This window comes from Monomorium pharaonis, chromosome 6, assembly GCF_013373865.1.
Source record: "Monomorium pharaonis isolate MP-MQ-018 chromosome 6, ASM1337386v2, whole genome shotgun sequence".
Classification (NCBI taxonomy): Eukaryota; Metazoa; Arthropoda; class Insecta; order Hymenoptera; family Formicidae; genus Monomorium; species Monomorium pharaonis.
The window spans coordinates 21,245,765-21,260,775 of NC_050472.1; the positions used below are offsets into that span (position 1 = coordinate 21,245,765).

At 36.5% G+C, this 15,011-nt stretch overlaps 3 protein-coding genes across 3 annotated transcripts; 2 read left to right on the forward strand and 1 right to left on the reverse strand.

Annotated features, from left to right (window-relative positions):
• Positions 1–18: 18 nt before the first annotated feature.
• LOC105837078 (28S ribosomal protein S33, mitochondrial) lies at positions 19–781 on the reverse strand. The gene is made up of 2 exons (XM_012681557.3): positions 621–781; positions 19–508 (listed from the first exon to the last, which is right to left on the reverse strand). The coding sequence occupies exon 2, from the start codon at positions 469–471 to the stop codon at positions 127–129; it is 345 nt and encodes a 114-aa protein (XP_012537011.1). The 5' UTR covers positions 472–508; positions 621–781; the 3' UTR covers positions 19–126.
• A 2,214-nt stretch (positions 782–2,995) lies between these two features.
• LOC105837075 (hemolymph lipopolysaccharide-binding protein) lies at positions 2,996–5,056 on the forward strand. Its single transcript, XM_012681554.3, has 3 exons — positions 2,996–3,414; positions 3,635–3,844; positions 4,277–5,056. The coding sequence occupies exons 1-3, from the start codon at positions 3,309–3,311 to the stop codon at positions 4,576–4,578; spliced, it is 618 nt and encodes a 205-aa protein (XP_012537008.1). The 5' UTR covers positions 2,996–3,308; the 3' UTR covers positions 4,579–5,056.
• Positions 5,057–5,378: 322 nt separating this feature from the next.
• On the forward strand, positions 5,379–14,402 carry LOC105837076 (guanine nucleotide-binding protein subunit gamma-e). The gene is made up of 2 exons (XM_012681555.3): positions 5,379–5,536; positions 12,633–14,402. Exons 1-2 carry the CDS (start codon positions 5,424–5,426, stop codon positions 12,736–12,738), a joined length of 219 nt encoding a protein of 72 aa, XP_012537009.1. The 5' UTR covers positions 5,379–5,423; the 3' UTR covers positions 12,739–14,402.
• Positions 14,403–15,011: the final 609 nt, after the last annotated feature.

Consider the following 15,011-nt stretch of genomic DNA (forward strand, 5'->3'; position numbering starts at 1 on the left):
TCAATAAGAAACATCTAATCACACTCATCATAAACAACATAGTTTATTATTTACAAACGAGACACATGTACTTTTTATAATAGGATTTATTGCATTTGTTATGTTCAAATATAGATGATTTGAATCTTAGGATGATTCTTTATCTTTCTTTCTGAAGGGAGGCGGTATCCACTTGGTTTTACCACGAAGTTCCCTCAGACGCTCGTACTCCTCCTTGAAGTCCTTATGCTCATCCCTGAATAGACCGTAGTCGCGCAGATGTTTCATCAATAGTTCTGTCTCCTTGAATCTTGGATAATATTCCACGATTTCCGGTCGTTTGTTCACTGGTTTCTCGCTAAAAAGCTTCACGACTTTCATTGATTTCTGATTAGTCGGTCTGACCACCTCACCGAAGATTCGGTTACTCAGGCGATTCATACGCATGGCATAATTGGTGCCCACATTCGCCAGGTTTATGTATTTACTCATCCTGATTGAACAGTATTTAGTTTTTCTCTTGTTAAATCTGCAAAGGGAAATGAGGTTAGAACCTACGGTTCTAGGCTCTACGAGAATTAGGATGAAATTTTCTAAGTTCGAGACAAACGACAGTAGTTAATTTTTAAAGAACTTCTCACCCTTTGTCTACTCATCACCTTCATGCGTAAAATTACAGATTGAATCCTCAGAAAGCCTCGGAAAGAGAAAAATCAGCGCCCACGCACCATAACCTTACAATCGCACGCACACTCGCATAGTTTCGTTAAATCGCGCACAGCTGATCGCATTCGCAAGACTATGCATAAGTATAGGCAAGTTTTTTAATTCATCTATTGATCAATCGCAATATGTGTAATACAAACGCGCCTTTTCTAGAGCAAATTAAGAGTTGCGCTTAATGTGATTGATCGACAAATTAAAAAATGCCAAAGTTACGTTTTGAAACATTTATGATTGAAACAAATATTTAAAACATGCAGTTTAAAATAAATGTTAAAAATATACTTCTTTAGGAAAAGATTTAACGAAGGTTTTAAAAAAATATTTATATATATGCTTATTTTTATAACTTTCGTAAATATTATAAAAAAGAATTATATCCCGAGAAAATGTTTTATATAAAAACATAATACAAATATATATAAAATATGTCCATATATTAGTTTCCTTTCTTTTGTAAAATTTCTGTTTGATATAAAAAAATAATAGTTATACTGAAAAGTTAGAAACTAATTAAAAAAATAATTTTTGCATTTCTTTTTTTAAAAAAACCAAGTATGAAAAATTATCTATTATATAATCTTATATATTCTGGTGTATATGATTATATATGATTATATAATTATATATGATTATATATTTTTCATACTTAGCTTTTTTTAATTTTTTAAAAGAAGTAATGCAAAAATCATTTTTTAAATTACTTTCTAATTTTTCAGTATAACTATTAATATTATTTTTTTATATCAAACAAATTTTACAAAAAAAGGAAACTAATATATGGACATATCTTATATGTATATATTTATATGTTTTTATATAAAACATTTTTTTCTGAGTAGTTATTTTTTTTAATAAGCATCAGTCATAAAAATATTATTTGAAGATGTTAAAGTATTTAAAAGAATTATTTACTAATTTTCATATACTTTTAAAAATGAGAAAAATTAACGATAAACATGAACGATTTATCGTAAAAGAGTCCGACAAATAATTGGGTATATTAAGTATTACTAATTACATTTTAATTTTATACGAAAGTTTAATTCTTTGTAAAAGACGGAATCACATCGAAAGTGCGCATTTCTGCTGGCTTAAGTTTGACTCCTCCATCAGCGACATACGACAACGATTGAAGATATCAGCGGTGAAATTATTGATAAATTAGATTGTCCGGATTTTCCGAGGCTTCCGTAAGCGAAGCCCGTAAAAAGTTACCTTGTCACAGTATTCCATTGTATTTCACCTAGGTGAGTACCATACTCTTTTTAAATTTGTCCTACAATATATATCTCATAAATTAGTTTAAATAATCAAAATTGTAATAATTACGATGATTGCAAACCGATATAAGCGTATTTTTTAAATAAAATAATGATTATTATTTATTGTAAAAATTTGATTAGGCTATGTAAAATTATGATGTGTCTATAAGTCTCAAAATATGGCTATTGTTGCATTGTAAAATTGACTGGCTAATTATAAATGATTGATTAATTATAAATTTAATTAAATTAATATCCAAAAATTAACTACATGTTGTAGAAATCTGCATTACTTTGTACTTTTCCAAAAACGTTTGAGATCAACGTAGAAATCTACTGTCTTAATCTTACTATAAAATATAAAATTTTTGTCCTTGCTCTATATATGCAATAAATTGTATATACATTTGAACTTTTAGTTTGGAATTACGCTACATCAAGAATAATCTTTTATGCGGGTAAATTAAATTCACGCGTTACATTAGATTTACATTTTATGGATAAAAGATTTATTTAATCCATTTACTTAACTGCGATTGTAACATCCCCCAGTGCAGATTAGCAAAACAAATAACGTTTTTTGCTAAACGATTAAAAAATTTGTATTTACGAATTATTTTATAAGCTTTTTAATTTTAAGGAATTAAATATGTTATTAAACGTGAAAATATGAGATAATATTGCACGTTGCAAGAAACTGTATTCAGGTATACTCAAACAAAATTATTTATAATTTATTTCGTAATTTATATTAGTGTAAGTAATCTCTGTGCGATATTTTAGTCCCAATATCTCATGTATGATTAATGATGTCGTATAATATGGTCATATGTGATATGGATGTCAGGAATCCCAGTGAGTATCCTGTTGTGATAATTTAAAACTAACACATTTACATGATTTGAATTGATAAGTAATGCTGTACTTCCCGTATTAAAGTTTAGAAGAATTTGTTTTTAATTCAAAGTATTTTATAAAATTTGATAAATAATTAATTGTATTATTTTAGCTGCATTCTGATATACACTGCCAATACTAAAAATATGTATATATATATATATTCTTAAGCTTAAGTTGAATATCCTGAGATTCATTCTTGTGCGTATTTTAAACATGTAAAAGAGATTTTAATTTTATAATTTAAAGAATTTTATAATTCAAAAGATAATTCAAGTCTGTAATGTTGATGATTTCGTTACTCTAGCATCACATATTTATCAGTCATACCTTCTTACTCATGTGAGTGTAACAGCCATTTCTTATCGCTTATTATAAATAAGCGCATCCGCTGTTACTTTCGTATTTATTCTCCGGAATTTATATTGTCAACTTAACAGCATAATGATCATGTTTCGATACATGTTAGTGCTACTTATATACGCGATAATGTGTTGTTTAGTAGCGGGAAATACGATTGAAACTGATACAATAATCAACGGATTAACAGGTAAGAAAATAATTTCAATATACGTATACATATTTTTTTTCATTTAAGTCATTAAAGAGAGAAGAAAAGAGATATATTTATATATTATATCTTGAATGTTAAATTGAATATATTTTATTAATTTATTAATTTACTTTACATATTATATTATATTTTATTATTATTAATAATAAGAAAAAGTCAATCAATTTGCATCTCAATTTACTAAAGTTTCCTATAGCTCCAGGCAAATTTTTAAACACGAATGGAAATTTGATTCCGGCACAGCAGATTATTTACGTTTATGGACCACGCCAATGGAAAATGCAAAACAATATTATAGACAAAACAGGAAATGATTATCTTATTACACCTGGAATGGGCGCTCATAAACTTCACATTCGCCAGTTACCATGGAATAAGGCTCGCAGAATTTGCATTCAAGAAGGGGGTGAGTTCTGACGGCAATTTTATTTGATAATAATTCATCGAAATGCTTTGCTACATTTCTGTTATTTTCTGTGAATTAAAAAAGAACTGCAATGTAAATTAAAACCTAGTTTTATTCAATGAAGCATTAACTTTATTATGTACATGAGCACTTTATTCATCTATATTTGTAAATGTCTTTTAAACTTCTTATTTGCAATAATAACATATTATTAAATTAAAGATAATATGTGTTACAATGTTACATATCATTTTTAATTTAATGATATATGTATAATGTTAAATTAATAGCAACGGCCTAATGTTGCTGATACATCTTTTTCTTTTGTATGGACAATAACGTCATAACGTGAATTTATTTAACTTTTTTTTATATCAAGAGTGTGGTCATGTAACTTTATTGCGATTAATGCGAATCTGCTTACCGACGTAGGTCATTTGGCTATCCTTAACTCCAATTCGGAGGAAAAATTGTTGGTGCACATGTTGGAAGAAAATAAGATAAGTGAAGCATGGCTCGGCGTACACGATCTCTATGAAGAGGGCGATTGGAACACGATCATGGATGAATCTATGGAAGCTACAGGCTATTCCAAGTGGACTTCGAATACTAAATACAAGCAACCTAACAATGCTGACGGAAACCAGCATTGTGGAATCCTCCTGAAGGATGGCGGAATGAACGATGTCGAGTGTACCCTAGCACTCGCCTTTTTCTGCGAAATATCTTTGTGAATCAGCGAATTCGCATAAATCATGTGAACGTGAGATTATATCAGATATTGTGTAATGGTGTGCGATTTATCAAAGGTTATAATTAAATAGTCATCCTAAGATGTGCTATTAAGATTGAATTAACAATATTAATTACAATACATGTTTTCATAATTAATGGAGTTTATAAATGAATATTACAATGAAGGTAATTATAGGTCGTAAGCTCTATTTTTATACTAACGATTATCTTTAGGGATGTTGAATGTTACTGTGGAACATTGTAAGAAGACTATTATCTTCTTACAAAATATAAATCGGTAAAAAGAAAGATATGCACCTTTATTCCATAATTGATGAAAATCCAAGAATTATTATTCATTTTTCTAGATTAATTGTAACAAATTCAATTTAATGAGAAATGCAAAGTGATGCCGAATTGTAACTTAAAACCCCTCCTCCGGGAACATCAAAGAGAGGGTAGACGAGATTCAAAGGTTAAAGGACATTTGTATTCTGTGATTCTCCCAACTACGGATCAGTAAATCGCATATATGTAAAAATAATATTGATCACGAGCTTTCTTTATCTGGCGGTCCCATCTGCCGTTTCTTCATATCGGTTTGCATTCGTCGTGTTTCACGAACGAAACGAATCGCCGGTGATCGGCAGATCATAGTGATGAGATCTCGGATGTTCTCTCCCTCGGCGAGGCCGAGGGAGTTTCCTCTCTCCCCCATCGTCCCCGACGAGACCGGCGTTCGCGTGCACAGCTACTCTCAAAGCCTGCCTTATATTGATTTTCCTGTGTAGGCGCACGCGCCATCCCGTTCCCGATTTGCGACAAGGGGGGTGCGGCTGTAACCATGGATCCCAGTGTACTCGCCACCATGGACAAGGACGCACTGAAGAAGCAGATCGAGAACATGAAGTATCAGGCATCCATGGAACGGTGGCCCCTGTCGAAGAGCATCGCGGCGTAAGTTCATCAAGGCACCAGTCGAATCACACATCATCTCTGCCGCCGTCGTCGTTGTTGTCGTCGTCGTCGCTTGCACCTGCTAGTTGCCTTTCGTTTTTTTTTCTCCCTGCTTGCGTCATTTGCACACGTCTGTGGACACGAGAAGATCGTCACCCTCGCACGTAGATGCCCCAGAAATCCCGCAACTTGTGCCAGTTATAGACTCATCGGTTAATTTTTTAAGTAAAGACTTTTTTTTAGAAATTAAACATTGAATTGGAATTTATGACTTTTTGTTGTGATTTCCTCGATATTATCATCCGATATCATATTGCATATTGTTGCGTTCGAAATAAATTAATTTTTTATGTTCTTATCACAAAGTTAAGCTAAAAAAAACGAAATTTTTATGTATGTTTATATTTGGATGTAAATTTATCATTACTTTTCTATACAATTAATGTTTAATATCATAATGATTAACTCACGGATATTGAACAGTCGCCATTTTTTATTAAGTTTTATGATCTCTGTTTACTTTTTGATTTTTGGGATATTCTACAGATTTTTTATTTTGTATTTATTTAACATTGAATGCTAGAAAGCTAATCTTGTTTTTTTAAATATCTACCTCGTTCGTACAAAACTTTTTAATACTTATTTTATATTACTAGACAGAAAGTAATTAAAATTAAATAAGTATTTACATTTGTTTTTTATTTATTATAATTTTCTATTTATTTGTATTATTTGTCAATAGTGTATATGCATTCGTTCCGTATAAATGTAATTTTTGACTTGTAAATGTGCAATACACATATACATATATACAGTTTTCATCTGACTTTTAACATTTTTTGTCTATTTTGGACACGTAGTGGAACTGTTCGGAATGTAGATTCCTGTCGAAATTATTCAATCATTCCCTAGATTTCTATTGTGTTTTTTTAGGGTAAACGGAATAATTTTGATCGGAATTTATTTCGAACGGTTCCATAATGCATGCTCCGATCTCTGAAAAAATACTACGTATTTTTTATACAACTTAAATTCACCCAACAAACACGAGAAGCATTATTAGACTTTCGAGTACTTAGTTTTTACAGCACGGGTATGTTATAACCTTCTTTGAATACTTCAGATATTCTCTCCATGTTCAAGGCACATTATACGAAGGCTATTTAACGGTAACAGTAGTTCCTAGTTCCTTAATAATCGACGAGGTAATTTTCACCAGTGCGTAATCATAGAATGCCTTTCCAGATGAATTGGTTCGCACATAAATCTACGTAATACTATAATCACCGCAGGTTATTGTCGTCGTTCAAGGCTCAACAATGTCGATTTCAACTGAAGGCTAACATTATTAAAAATTGAAAGATTTTATTTATTTATTAATATGTTTTTTATTGATTAACTACACAACTTTTGAAAGTTAAGAACATCTTTGGTGAAAATTTGTCTCAGAATCTATTTTACACATAATTTATTAGAATTTTTATAAATTTTTAAACAATTTTATAATTTCTTCGAAAATTTTTCAAATTTTATTTATTCCATTTCATAAAGATTCTGAGAAAGATATTTACTCCGGGGATGATTTTTAAATTTTTTATAAATTTTATTCATTCCAATCTTAATCAATCTTAAATCTACCCCAGAAATTGCGTAACTCTATCAATGTAGCTCGGAGTGATTTGTCCGTAGTGCGCGTAAAACATGGAATTGAGTTTTTGCTGCGTGTTAAGTCAAAATGCACGCTCTTGATCGCGGTGTAGGTGTGTTCCGGTGTTCCCAACGGTCGCGCTTTTTCTTGCCTCGAAGAGCGCGCAGCGCCTTTTCCCAACAGATAAGTCATCTCGCGCGCCCATAAAGTGCAGCCGCTGGCACAGTCAAGGCTGAATTGTGCTCACAACACAATCGGCGTCCCCGTGTTACGTGTTGGAGGGACAGGATCTCCTTGGACGGTGCGTGTCCGCGCGTTAATCGCGTTTTCGCGGCACACGATCACTTTCAGGAGGCAGCGCGTATTTGCCTACGCGAGAGCGTCGAGCGGAGAGTCCGCAACCACGAAACCTTACGCAGTCGGCGATTACGATGACTCAATAACTGGCGATGATCGGTGATCTAATTGCGGGCAACAGCTGGTCCTGGGATCGCTGGCGATGTAGCCTTGCGCGATTTCGCCACGATTTCGCGAACGAAAAGACCCGCGCGAGGATTATCCCCGCGATCGTCGTTCGCTCTTGCAGTCGACCCATCTCCGGCTAATTATATCCCTCGCGTGTCGCGCGCTCTCGCTAATGATCAAGCGCAGTCGAGTTATTGCGAGATTAAGCTCGCAAAACGCTCTGCGAATTTAACTCACGTTCCGACCGATTTAATGGCGGCGTTAACGATCTTTCGTAGCTAATGAGCCTACATGGAGAAAATATTGCTTGGTAAATCACAGAAGACGAATGCGGTCCAGTTAAAAGTTTCTTCTTTGCTTCGTGAACAATTTGGACTTTAAACTGACGTTTGTGTTAAATTGTATATTATTATAATATAATAATATTCAAATAATTAAAATTTTTAATTTGTAAAACGGAGCTTATGCATTATAGACGAATTAAAAAAACTCCTGTTTATTTTTATATAACTTTGGACACTTTATTAATATATTTTGGATATCATTTTTCTTTATTATTATTTCTGGTACCTATGAGATATTTGAGCCAATTGTCTTAATTTATTTTATAGTTAACTTGTCCACTAAAGATCACTCCACGTTTGACTTCTACTATTATAAATCTAATTTCACAGACATTTATTTTTTGTTACGTTGCGAAAACATTAATTATAAAAAAATATAAAACAGTATTATAAAAACTGCTATCTGACAGAAGAATCCTTCTAGTTTACATTTATGTTTTTAAAGTTTTATTTTAGGTTTTTATTTAATAAATATTACTTTAAAAAATAATATGTAAATATTGATAACTTTTCACTACTTGATTTTGCAGCAAATTTTTATAAGAACAGCTTATTCATATTCGTTACAAAGTTCTTGATGTACTTAGCAATCACATTGCTGCCGGTTCTAATTCCTCGATTCTTCTTTACCTAGTTCGTACGGCATGTTCTTTAAGCAAATATTCTAGATGTAAGGCGCATTTTAAGCGATAAACTTAAAAGTGGATTATTATTCCGCTCAGGCTACCGTACCTAAAAATATCGATACCCGTTGAATGCGATCGCCCGAAAACGGGCGAAAGTACCGACAGCTCGCCGAAAGCATCTCCGGTAACCTGCCCCGCCGGCGTTTCGCAAGGTCCGGTATTACGTTAACATCTCTCGCGCGAGACGAACGGGAACACGGGAGGCGATCAGGAAGCGGGCGTGGAAAACGTATCGTCGTGTTATCGGGGCGCGAGATTAGGTCGCTTGACCGGCGAGGGAATAAAAAAGAAAGGAAGGAGAGAAGAAAAAAAAAATGGGAGGGTGACGCGCGGAGGGGATGGCGGGTGCCCCGCCGCCTTTCACCGCTCGAGAAGTCTCGCGAGACCGCGCGGAAACTTTTTGCTTTCGCGCGCGATACTCGCCTCGAAAATCACGGTGAGAAACGCCGCGCCGGTTTTAAACGCGCGCGCGCGGTTCCGCGTCGTTCCGCGAGCCGACCACGCGCCGGAACAAGAAGATCGCCGCCTACTTCCCGCACGACCGTCCGATCGTATCGTCCATTAGCGATGCGCCCGTGCGCCGCGAGCCGTTTCTCCCTAACGATCTAATTCCGGTCTAATTAAGACGGATGCGCCCGTGCGCCGCGAATCAAAAGGCGATCTTTTTAATTCATCGATCGATCTCTCGATCGTAGTGCAAACACTCTATATTCTTTAGTTGGCAGGACATTGGCTAATATTGGCTAAACATTTTGGTTATGTCGGAAGTGCATTGGCCAATGTTTTCTCAATGTAACGCCAATATCGGTTATAAAATGTTGGTTCCAAATTAGAATGCAATTAATGTCCAATATAAAAAATTGATTGGCCCAATATTGAGTCAATATTGCTACTTAGACAAATTGGCTAAACAAGATGAAGAGTTTACGATATTGGATATATTGCCAATATCGGGAATATTGCCTTTACATTACTTCGCAATATTGCGCCAATGCTACTTAAGGTTCGCACATGATACGATTAATCAAAATTGATGAATTGAAAGAACTCGTCTATTTATACAAGCATGAAATATCGCGCGGCCGTACGATGTGCCGGTTCGTCTCGGTTCCTGAATTTAGGATGACCTCCTTTAAACTTGGCTGAACCCGACGACGCCTGTTGCATTCATCGTCGCACGCAATGTGGGTCGCGCTCTTCCGATACGCTCTTATTTTCGCAACGCGCCGTAAAAGTCTCATTATTCGCAATACACTAGCAGCGTGCGTTAATAAATAATCATAAGGTAAAATTTGTAATTTACAGAAACAAATTACGGTCCGAAGATATCTTGCTTATTTTATAATTCAATTTTGAAATTAAAACTTTTTTTTTCCTTCCTCCCTTGTAATTAGTTTTCCAAGAAGTATGGAGTTAATCTCGTTAACGCGTGCGTGGCTCTCCTTTCAAATTTCGTGACACGAATACGGTGTCGGCGGCGGCGGCACGCGAATGTTTAGTGAAACTGGAAATACTGGAATATCCCCGGCATTTTTGTCAATCGATCACCAGTTTCACTCGATCTTCGTGCATTAAATTGCTACTTCCATCCGCCGCGACGGCAGAGACACGAAAGTGAGACAGGCCATCGTGAATTCGAGCATGAAGTGAACAGAATCGCATTCATTCCATTTCTATGATCGATCCGCTCGATAACTCCTCTCTCACTTGACTCTGGGAATCGCTCCGATTTCGACGATATTGCCGCTCATTATATAAACCGACGGCCGCTAAATAATAGACGTCAATCGGTAACATTACGACACGGGGCGTTGGAGGGGAGGTTCGTTCACCCTCACTTAAAAATTGCGCGACGGACTCTGATAAGTGAAAGTCCCCGATTCTCCCGCACGAAACTCTAATAAATCGATGCACGATCAAGCGCAAAATGCGATTAATTTTAGTCTGAAAATGAAAATCTACGATGCGATCACAACGGTGTAGGAATTCCAGAGAACGCGAGGGAACAGCATTCCTTTGTGTTACAATCGTACAATTTACATAAAAGATCACGCGTTGAAAAAAAAAAAAATTAGAGAAACGTTTTGCACGCGAAGAATTAGGTGCAATTTGAATCGTCGCGAATAAATTCCCTTGCTCCAAATCCATGACAAAAATTTTTATCGCAAAATTACGTTTATTTCTGTTTAGTATAAAGAGTTTATCGGTTACATTGTTTATGAATAACATCTTGCACACATTTAGAAAACTTTCAAACACTATAAACTATGAACATCTTGCGAACAGTTCGACGTTTAAATTTCTATCTCATAAGCAATTCGAAAAATGCTTTAAAACTCAATTGAAACATCTATTCAATATTTAAGCCTCTTATAAACGCATTATTTTCGTCAGGGACGTTTGTTCGTCGCGACTTTCGGATTGTAATGAAGGAGGAGCGTTTCCTTTACGCGCGCGCTGACCTCGCCGTTCGCGCGCGTAAACGGCCAGTCGTCGCTCAAAACAAACGTCGCGTATTTGCTCGTGCGACAATGTCGAACCGCGGTTTTCAGCCGCGTTCGTTTGTGCGCAGTGAAACGCGGTGAATGGTCAAACGCGCGTGGCCGGTCGGCGTTCTCATTATATCCCGCGGGAAAGAATTCCACGGACGCTTTGCGCTTGGCGAGCGCGCGTTTAGCGAAGTTCGAAAGCTTCGTGCGGTTGCTTGCGCGCGCGAGTCAGAGACTCTCCTTGAACGCCTTGAAAATCGGCCGCGCGAGCGAACCGAGGAAATCGAGTCCCTTTCACCGACTTCCTCGCGAAACGAGCGGCTCGGCCGAGTCGCTCTACGCGCGGAGCGGAGGCGCGAACTTATCAGCGATCTGCTAAATCGGAGGTAATGCACCGCACGTACGGTTATAAGCGTCTCGCGGGGTGGGAGGGGGGGAAAGATACGTTCCGAGAGATCCTGGAAAACGCCGGAACTTCTGGGTGAATTTCGAGCGCGAGGGCAATGGACCGTTGTTCGTACAGAGCAAAAGAGAGCAAAGTTCGTACAGAGCAACAGTTTTTTTTTTAATTCAAAGAGGTTCATACATTCACTAAAAAAAATGATCTTGCAACTTCAATAAAAATTATATGCGTGTAAAATCTAGCTGAAACAGATAAATAATTAGCGAATATTGTGATATGTATATGTATTGCACCTAATCAATCTAGCTGATAGAAGCAGAATTTTATAAGTGACAGTAAAAATTCTAGCTGATACAAAAATTAGCGATACATTTGGTTGTGAGAGAAATCTGTCTATATGAGCAAAAACTTTTTTTAGGCGATTGGAAAATGGTCTAACCAAAAGCTGTTTTAACTAAAAACTGCAATTGCTTAACTTATTAAATAATATATATTTGTATCTTAATTAAATGTTTTGAAGGACATTAAATTTCTTTCTTACTTGAACAACATTATAAAATCTGAACAATTTTCAAAGTGTTTCCATTAAATAATTGAATTACATTCATTTTTAAATATATATTCAGACAGCCTGGATTCAAACCTGGAACTCTTTGATTCCGTGTCGTACCAATTCAATTAGCAAGGCATGTGGTAACATTTATCGCGATAACCGCAATAATATTTTTAAGCTTCCAAACAAATAGTTCACCTCTGAAGCCGGATCTGTCTAATCGTCCTCTCGCGCATATGTATGTCGCGAATAAATAAAAAATATGACTCTCTATTAAAAAGGCGAGATAAAGGGTCGCGCAGTGAAAAATTAATTCCACTAGAACGAATCACAATCGCACGTTTATTATTACGCCACAGTCTTAGGTAAGCTGCGCTGGAGTAGTAGTAATAGTAGCAGTAGTAACAGTAGTAACGCATGCTGTCAGGTTGCAATTTCAGCGTTACGCGAGACCGACGCGGTGGCGGCGGCGCATGGGGCTGACCCTCTTTATTCTTCTTCTCGGCAGGATGCGGGAGTACGTGGAAGAGAACGAGAAGAATGACCCACTGATACACGCGCCCGACAAGAAGAACAATCCCTGGGCCGAGAAAGGCAAGTGCATAATCATGTAATCGGGGCCGGAGCGGAGGAAGGGCAACAGAAGAGGAAGGAAGCGTGCGTACGAACCGAGAGGAGGAGAGGAGTCGGTCGTTCATCCGCGGCAAGAGGAACCACAGGCAGAGATCACGATGGTAGGGAGGAGAAGAAGAAGAGTAGAAGAAGCATGCTGCACACAGGAGGATGAGAGAAAGAGGAAGGCACCGGTAGACGGTCGATCGTCGATGTGCGATCGTTTGCCGGTCTTCGTCGGAATGAGAGGAGTTGTTGCCGCTGATCGGTCCCGTGCGATCGATCTGTCGTTCGGACTGGAGCAAATCGTTTCTTTGCCGGACCGTTCCTCCGTTTCCTCCGGATGGAATACTGCTCTACGATCGCGCGGCGTGCGGCTTCGCTGCCAATTCCCGATTCGTGTCGTCCCATGAGATGTGTGTATCGTTAGCCCTCGCATCCTTCGTGCCATTCGAGACGTAATCGTTAAATTCGTGTAAAGATATCCGGAGATAAATCGGAGCCAGTGACATCGATCGACTCGTTGACATACGCGAAAAGGGAAACACCAGAACAGGCAATGATAAAGGAAAAAAAACAATAGAAAAAATTAAAACGATACCGCGCAACCGATCTTACGAGATATTGGCGTGTTTTTAGCCGTTTACGTCGTTTTATTAAAATCTTTCGCATTCGCGAATACCAAGGAGGACGGAAGAAAAAATCGGAAAATCGAGTAATCCACTTCTGCCTGGATCGATTGTCGAATCAACCGCCGCATGTCGCGCGACGTCATCCTGCACATCTCACTCGCCGATGCACTTTACCGTGAAAAACTCTCTCCATTCACCGATCAACCCATGAACGCAATTTATTCTTAACGTTACACGTGTATACATAAATATATATATATATTGTATACATACAGTTATTACTGTAATAATGATTATAATATATACTCTTGTATGTATCTCTGCGCGAATTTCTTACGGAAATATATACAACAAATATAGACCAGCGACTGAAATCCAAATCCTGCTTTCTGCAATCGTTACTCGTCTCAGGGAAGTGTCGATCGAATCTTTAGTTCAATGGAATCGTCCCAAGCGCGAAATTGAAATCATTACCATAACGTTCGGTTTTCTTCTCTTATTCTCTTTTCTCCCTCGTTGTCGTCTGACTAGTTGCTAACAGTTTCTACTGACATGAGATACGCGTCCGCAAGACTCTGGAATCACTACACTTACTGTCTTAATTTTGGTCTGATTAAGTTGCTTGTTTAAGATACGGTGGGATAATTTGCTACTGACGTTCGTGATGCGCGCATGAGACTCCGCAATTACTTAAAAAATAAAAAAAATAAAAAAATTTCCGCGTTTTGACTTCTCATTAACGTATACGTAACTTTTGAAATAAATGGCGAGGTGTTCCGTCGTACTACTTTGCTATTTTTATATTCGAAATATAAATCACGTGAATACGTTTTGTTTTTTAACAATTAATTACTGTTATACATATAAAGGTAACATCGGCACTTTGATGTTTGCTAAAAGTATTGTACAGAGGACGCATGTATTATTACTTGTAAGTCTTTTGGAATTTACTGATATAATTTTTATGTATGTGAGAGATAACATATGATGACAAAATACTGCGAAAATAAAATCAATCAAAATACAAATATAAATTAATAAATGCTTGGAGTTTGATTAAATTCTGTACGCTTTTTAAGAAAAGTTATTTCGTTTTTTTTTTTAGTGTAATTCAAATAAAAAATTACACATAATTTTTATAAAATATATGTTATTTATCATTTTTAATACATCTCTAATATGTTTTATGACAACAAAAAATTTATTTAGAGCCAAAAGTAAAATTGTACAATCTTTCTTACAATTGTAATTTAATGAAAAAGATTTTAGAGAGGGAATTTGAGTTTCCCAATCTGCATGTACTCGTGTACAGGCGTATAAATACAAAAATTTATTTTTTACTAATTTTTTTAACCTCCATATAAGGAGGTTTTGAAGTTTGATATTGTTTTTCAGGCTCGCAGTGCCGCGCGTTTTGTTTGCTGGTTCCAATTTCGTAACTCGATACCCAGAGTAATTTTAAACAAACCGTGCTATAACTGCTCTTGTTTCGCATAACACAAAATCTACAGCGCGAGTGAGAGCCACGCGAACGCGAAACCACGAGTAAAACCACGCTCCGAGAATTATGGGGCTTTAGAGAGACGGGTACTTGATACGTTCGCGCGAGCGCGCGGTTTTGCCCGGTTGCGCTCAGCCGTCTC

Excerpts from the sequence above, each read along its gene's own strand:
- LOC105837075 (XM_012681554.3), top strand. The coding sequence starts at position 3,309 with ATGATCATGTTTCGATACATGTTAGTGCTACTTATATACGCGATAATG. Across the intron at positions 3,415-3,634 it reads AATAATCAACGGATTAACAG|CTCCAGGCAAATTTTTAAAC; the intron begins GTAAGAAAATAA and ends AGTTTCCTATAG. Across the intron at positions 3,845-4,276 it reads AATTTGCATTCAAGAAGGGG|GTCATTTGGCTATCCTTAAC; the intron begins GTGAGTTCTGAC and ends TTACCGACGTAG.
- LOC105837078 (XM_012681557.3), bottom strand. The coding sequence starts at position 471 with ATGAGTAAATACATAAACCTGGCGAATGTGGGCACCAATTATGCCATG.
- LOC105837076 (XM_012681555.3), top strand. The coding sequence starts at position 5,424 with ATGGATCCCAGTGTACTCGCCACCATGGACAAGGACGCACTGAAGAAG. Across the intron at positions 5,537-12,632 it reads CTGTCGAAGAGCATCGCGGC|GATGCGGGAGTACGTGGAAG; the intron begins GTAAGTTCATCA and ends TCTTCTCGGCAG.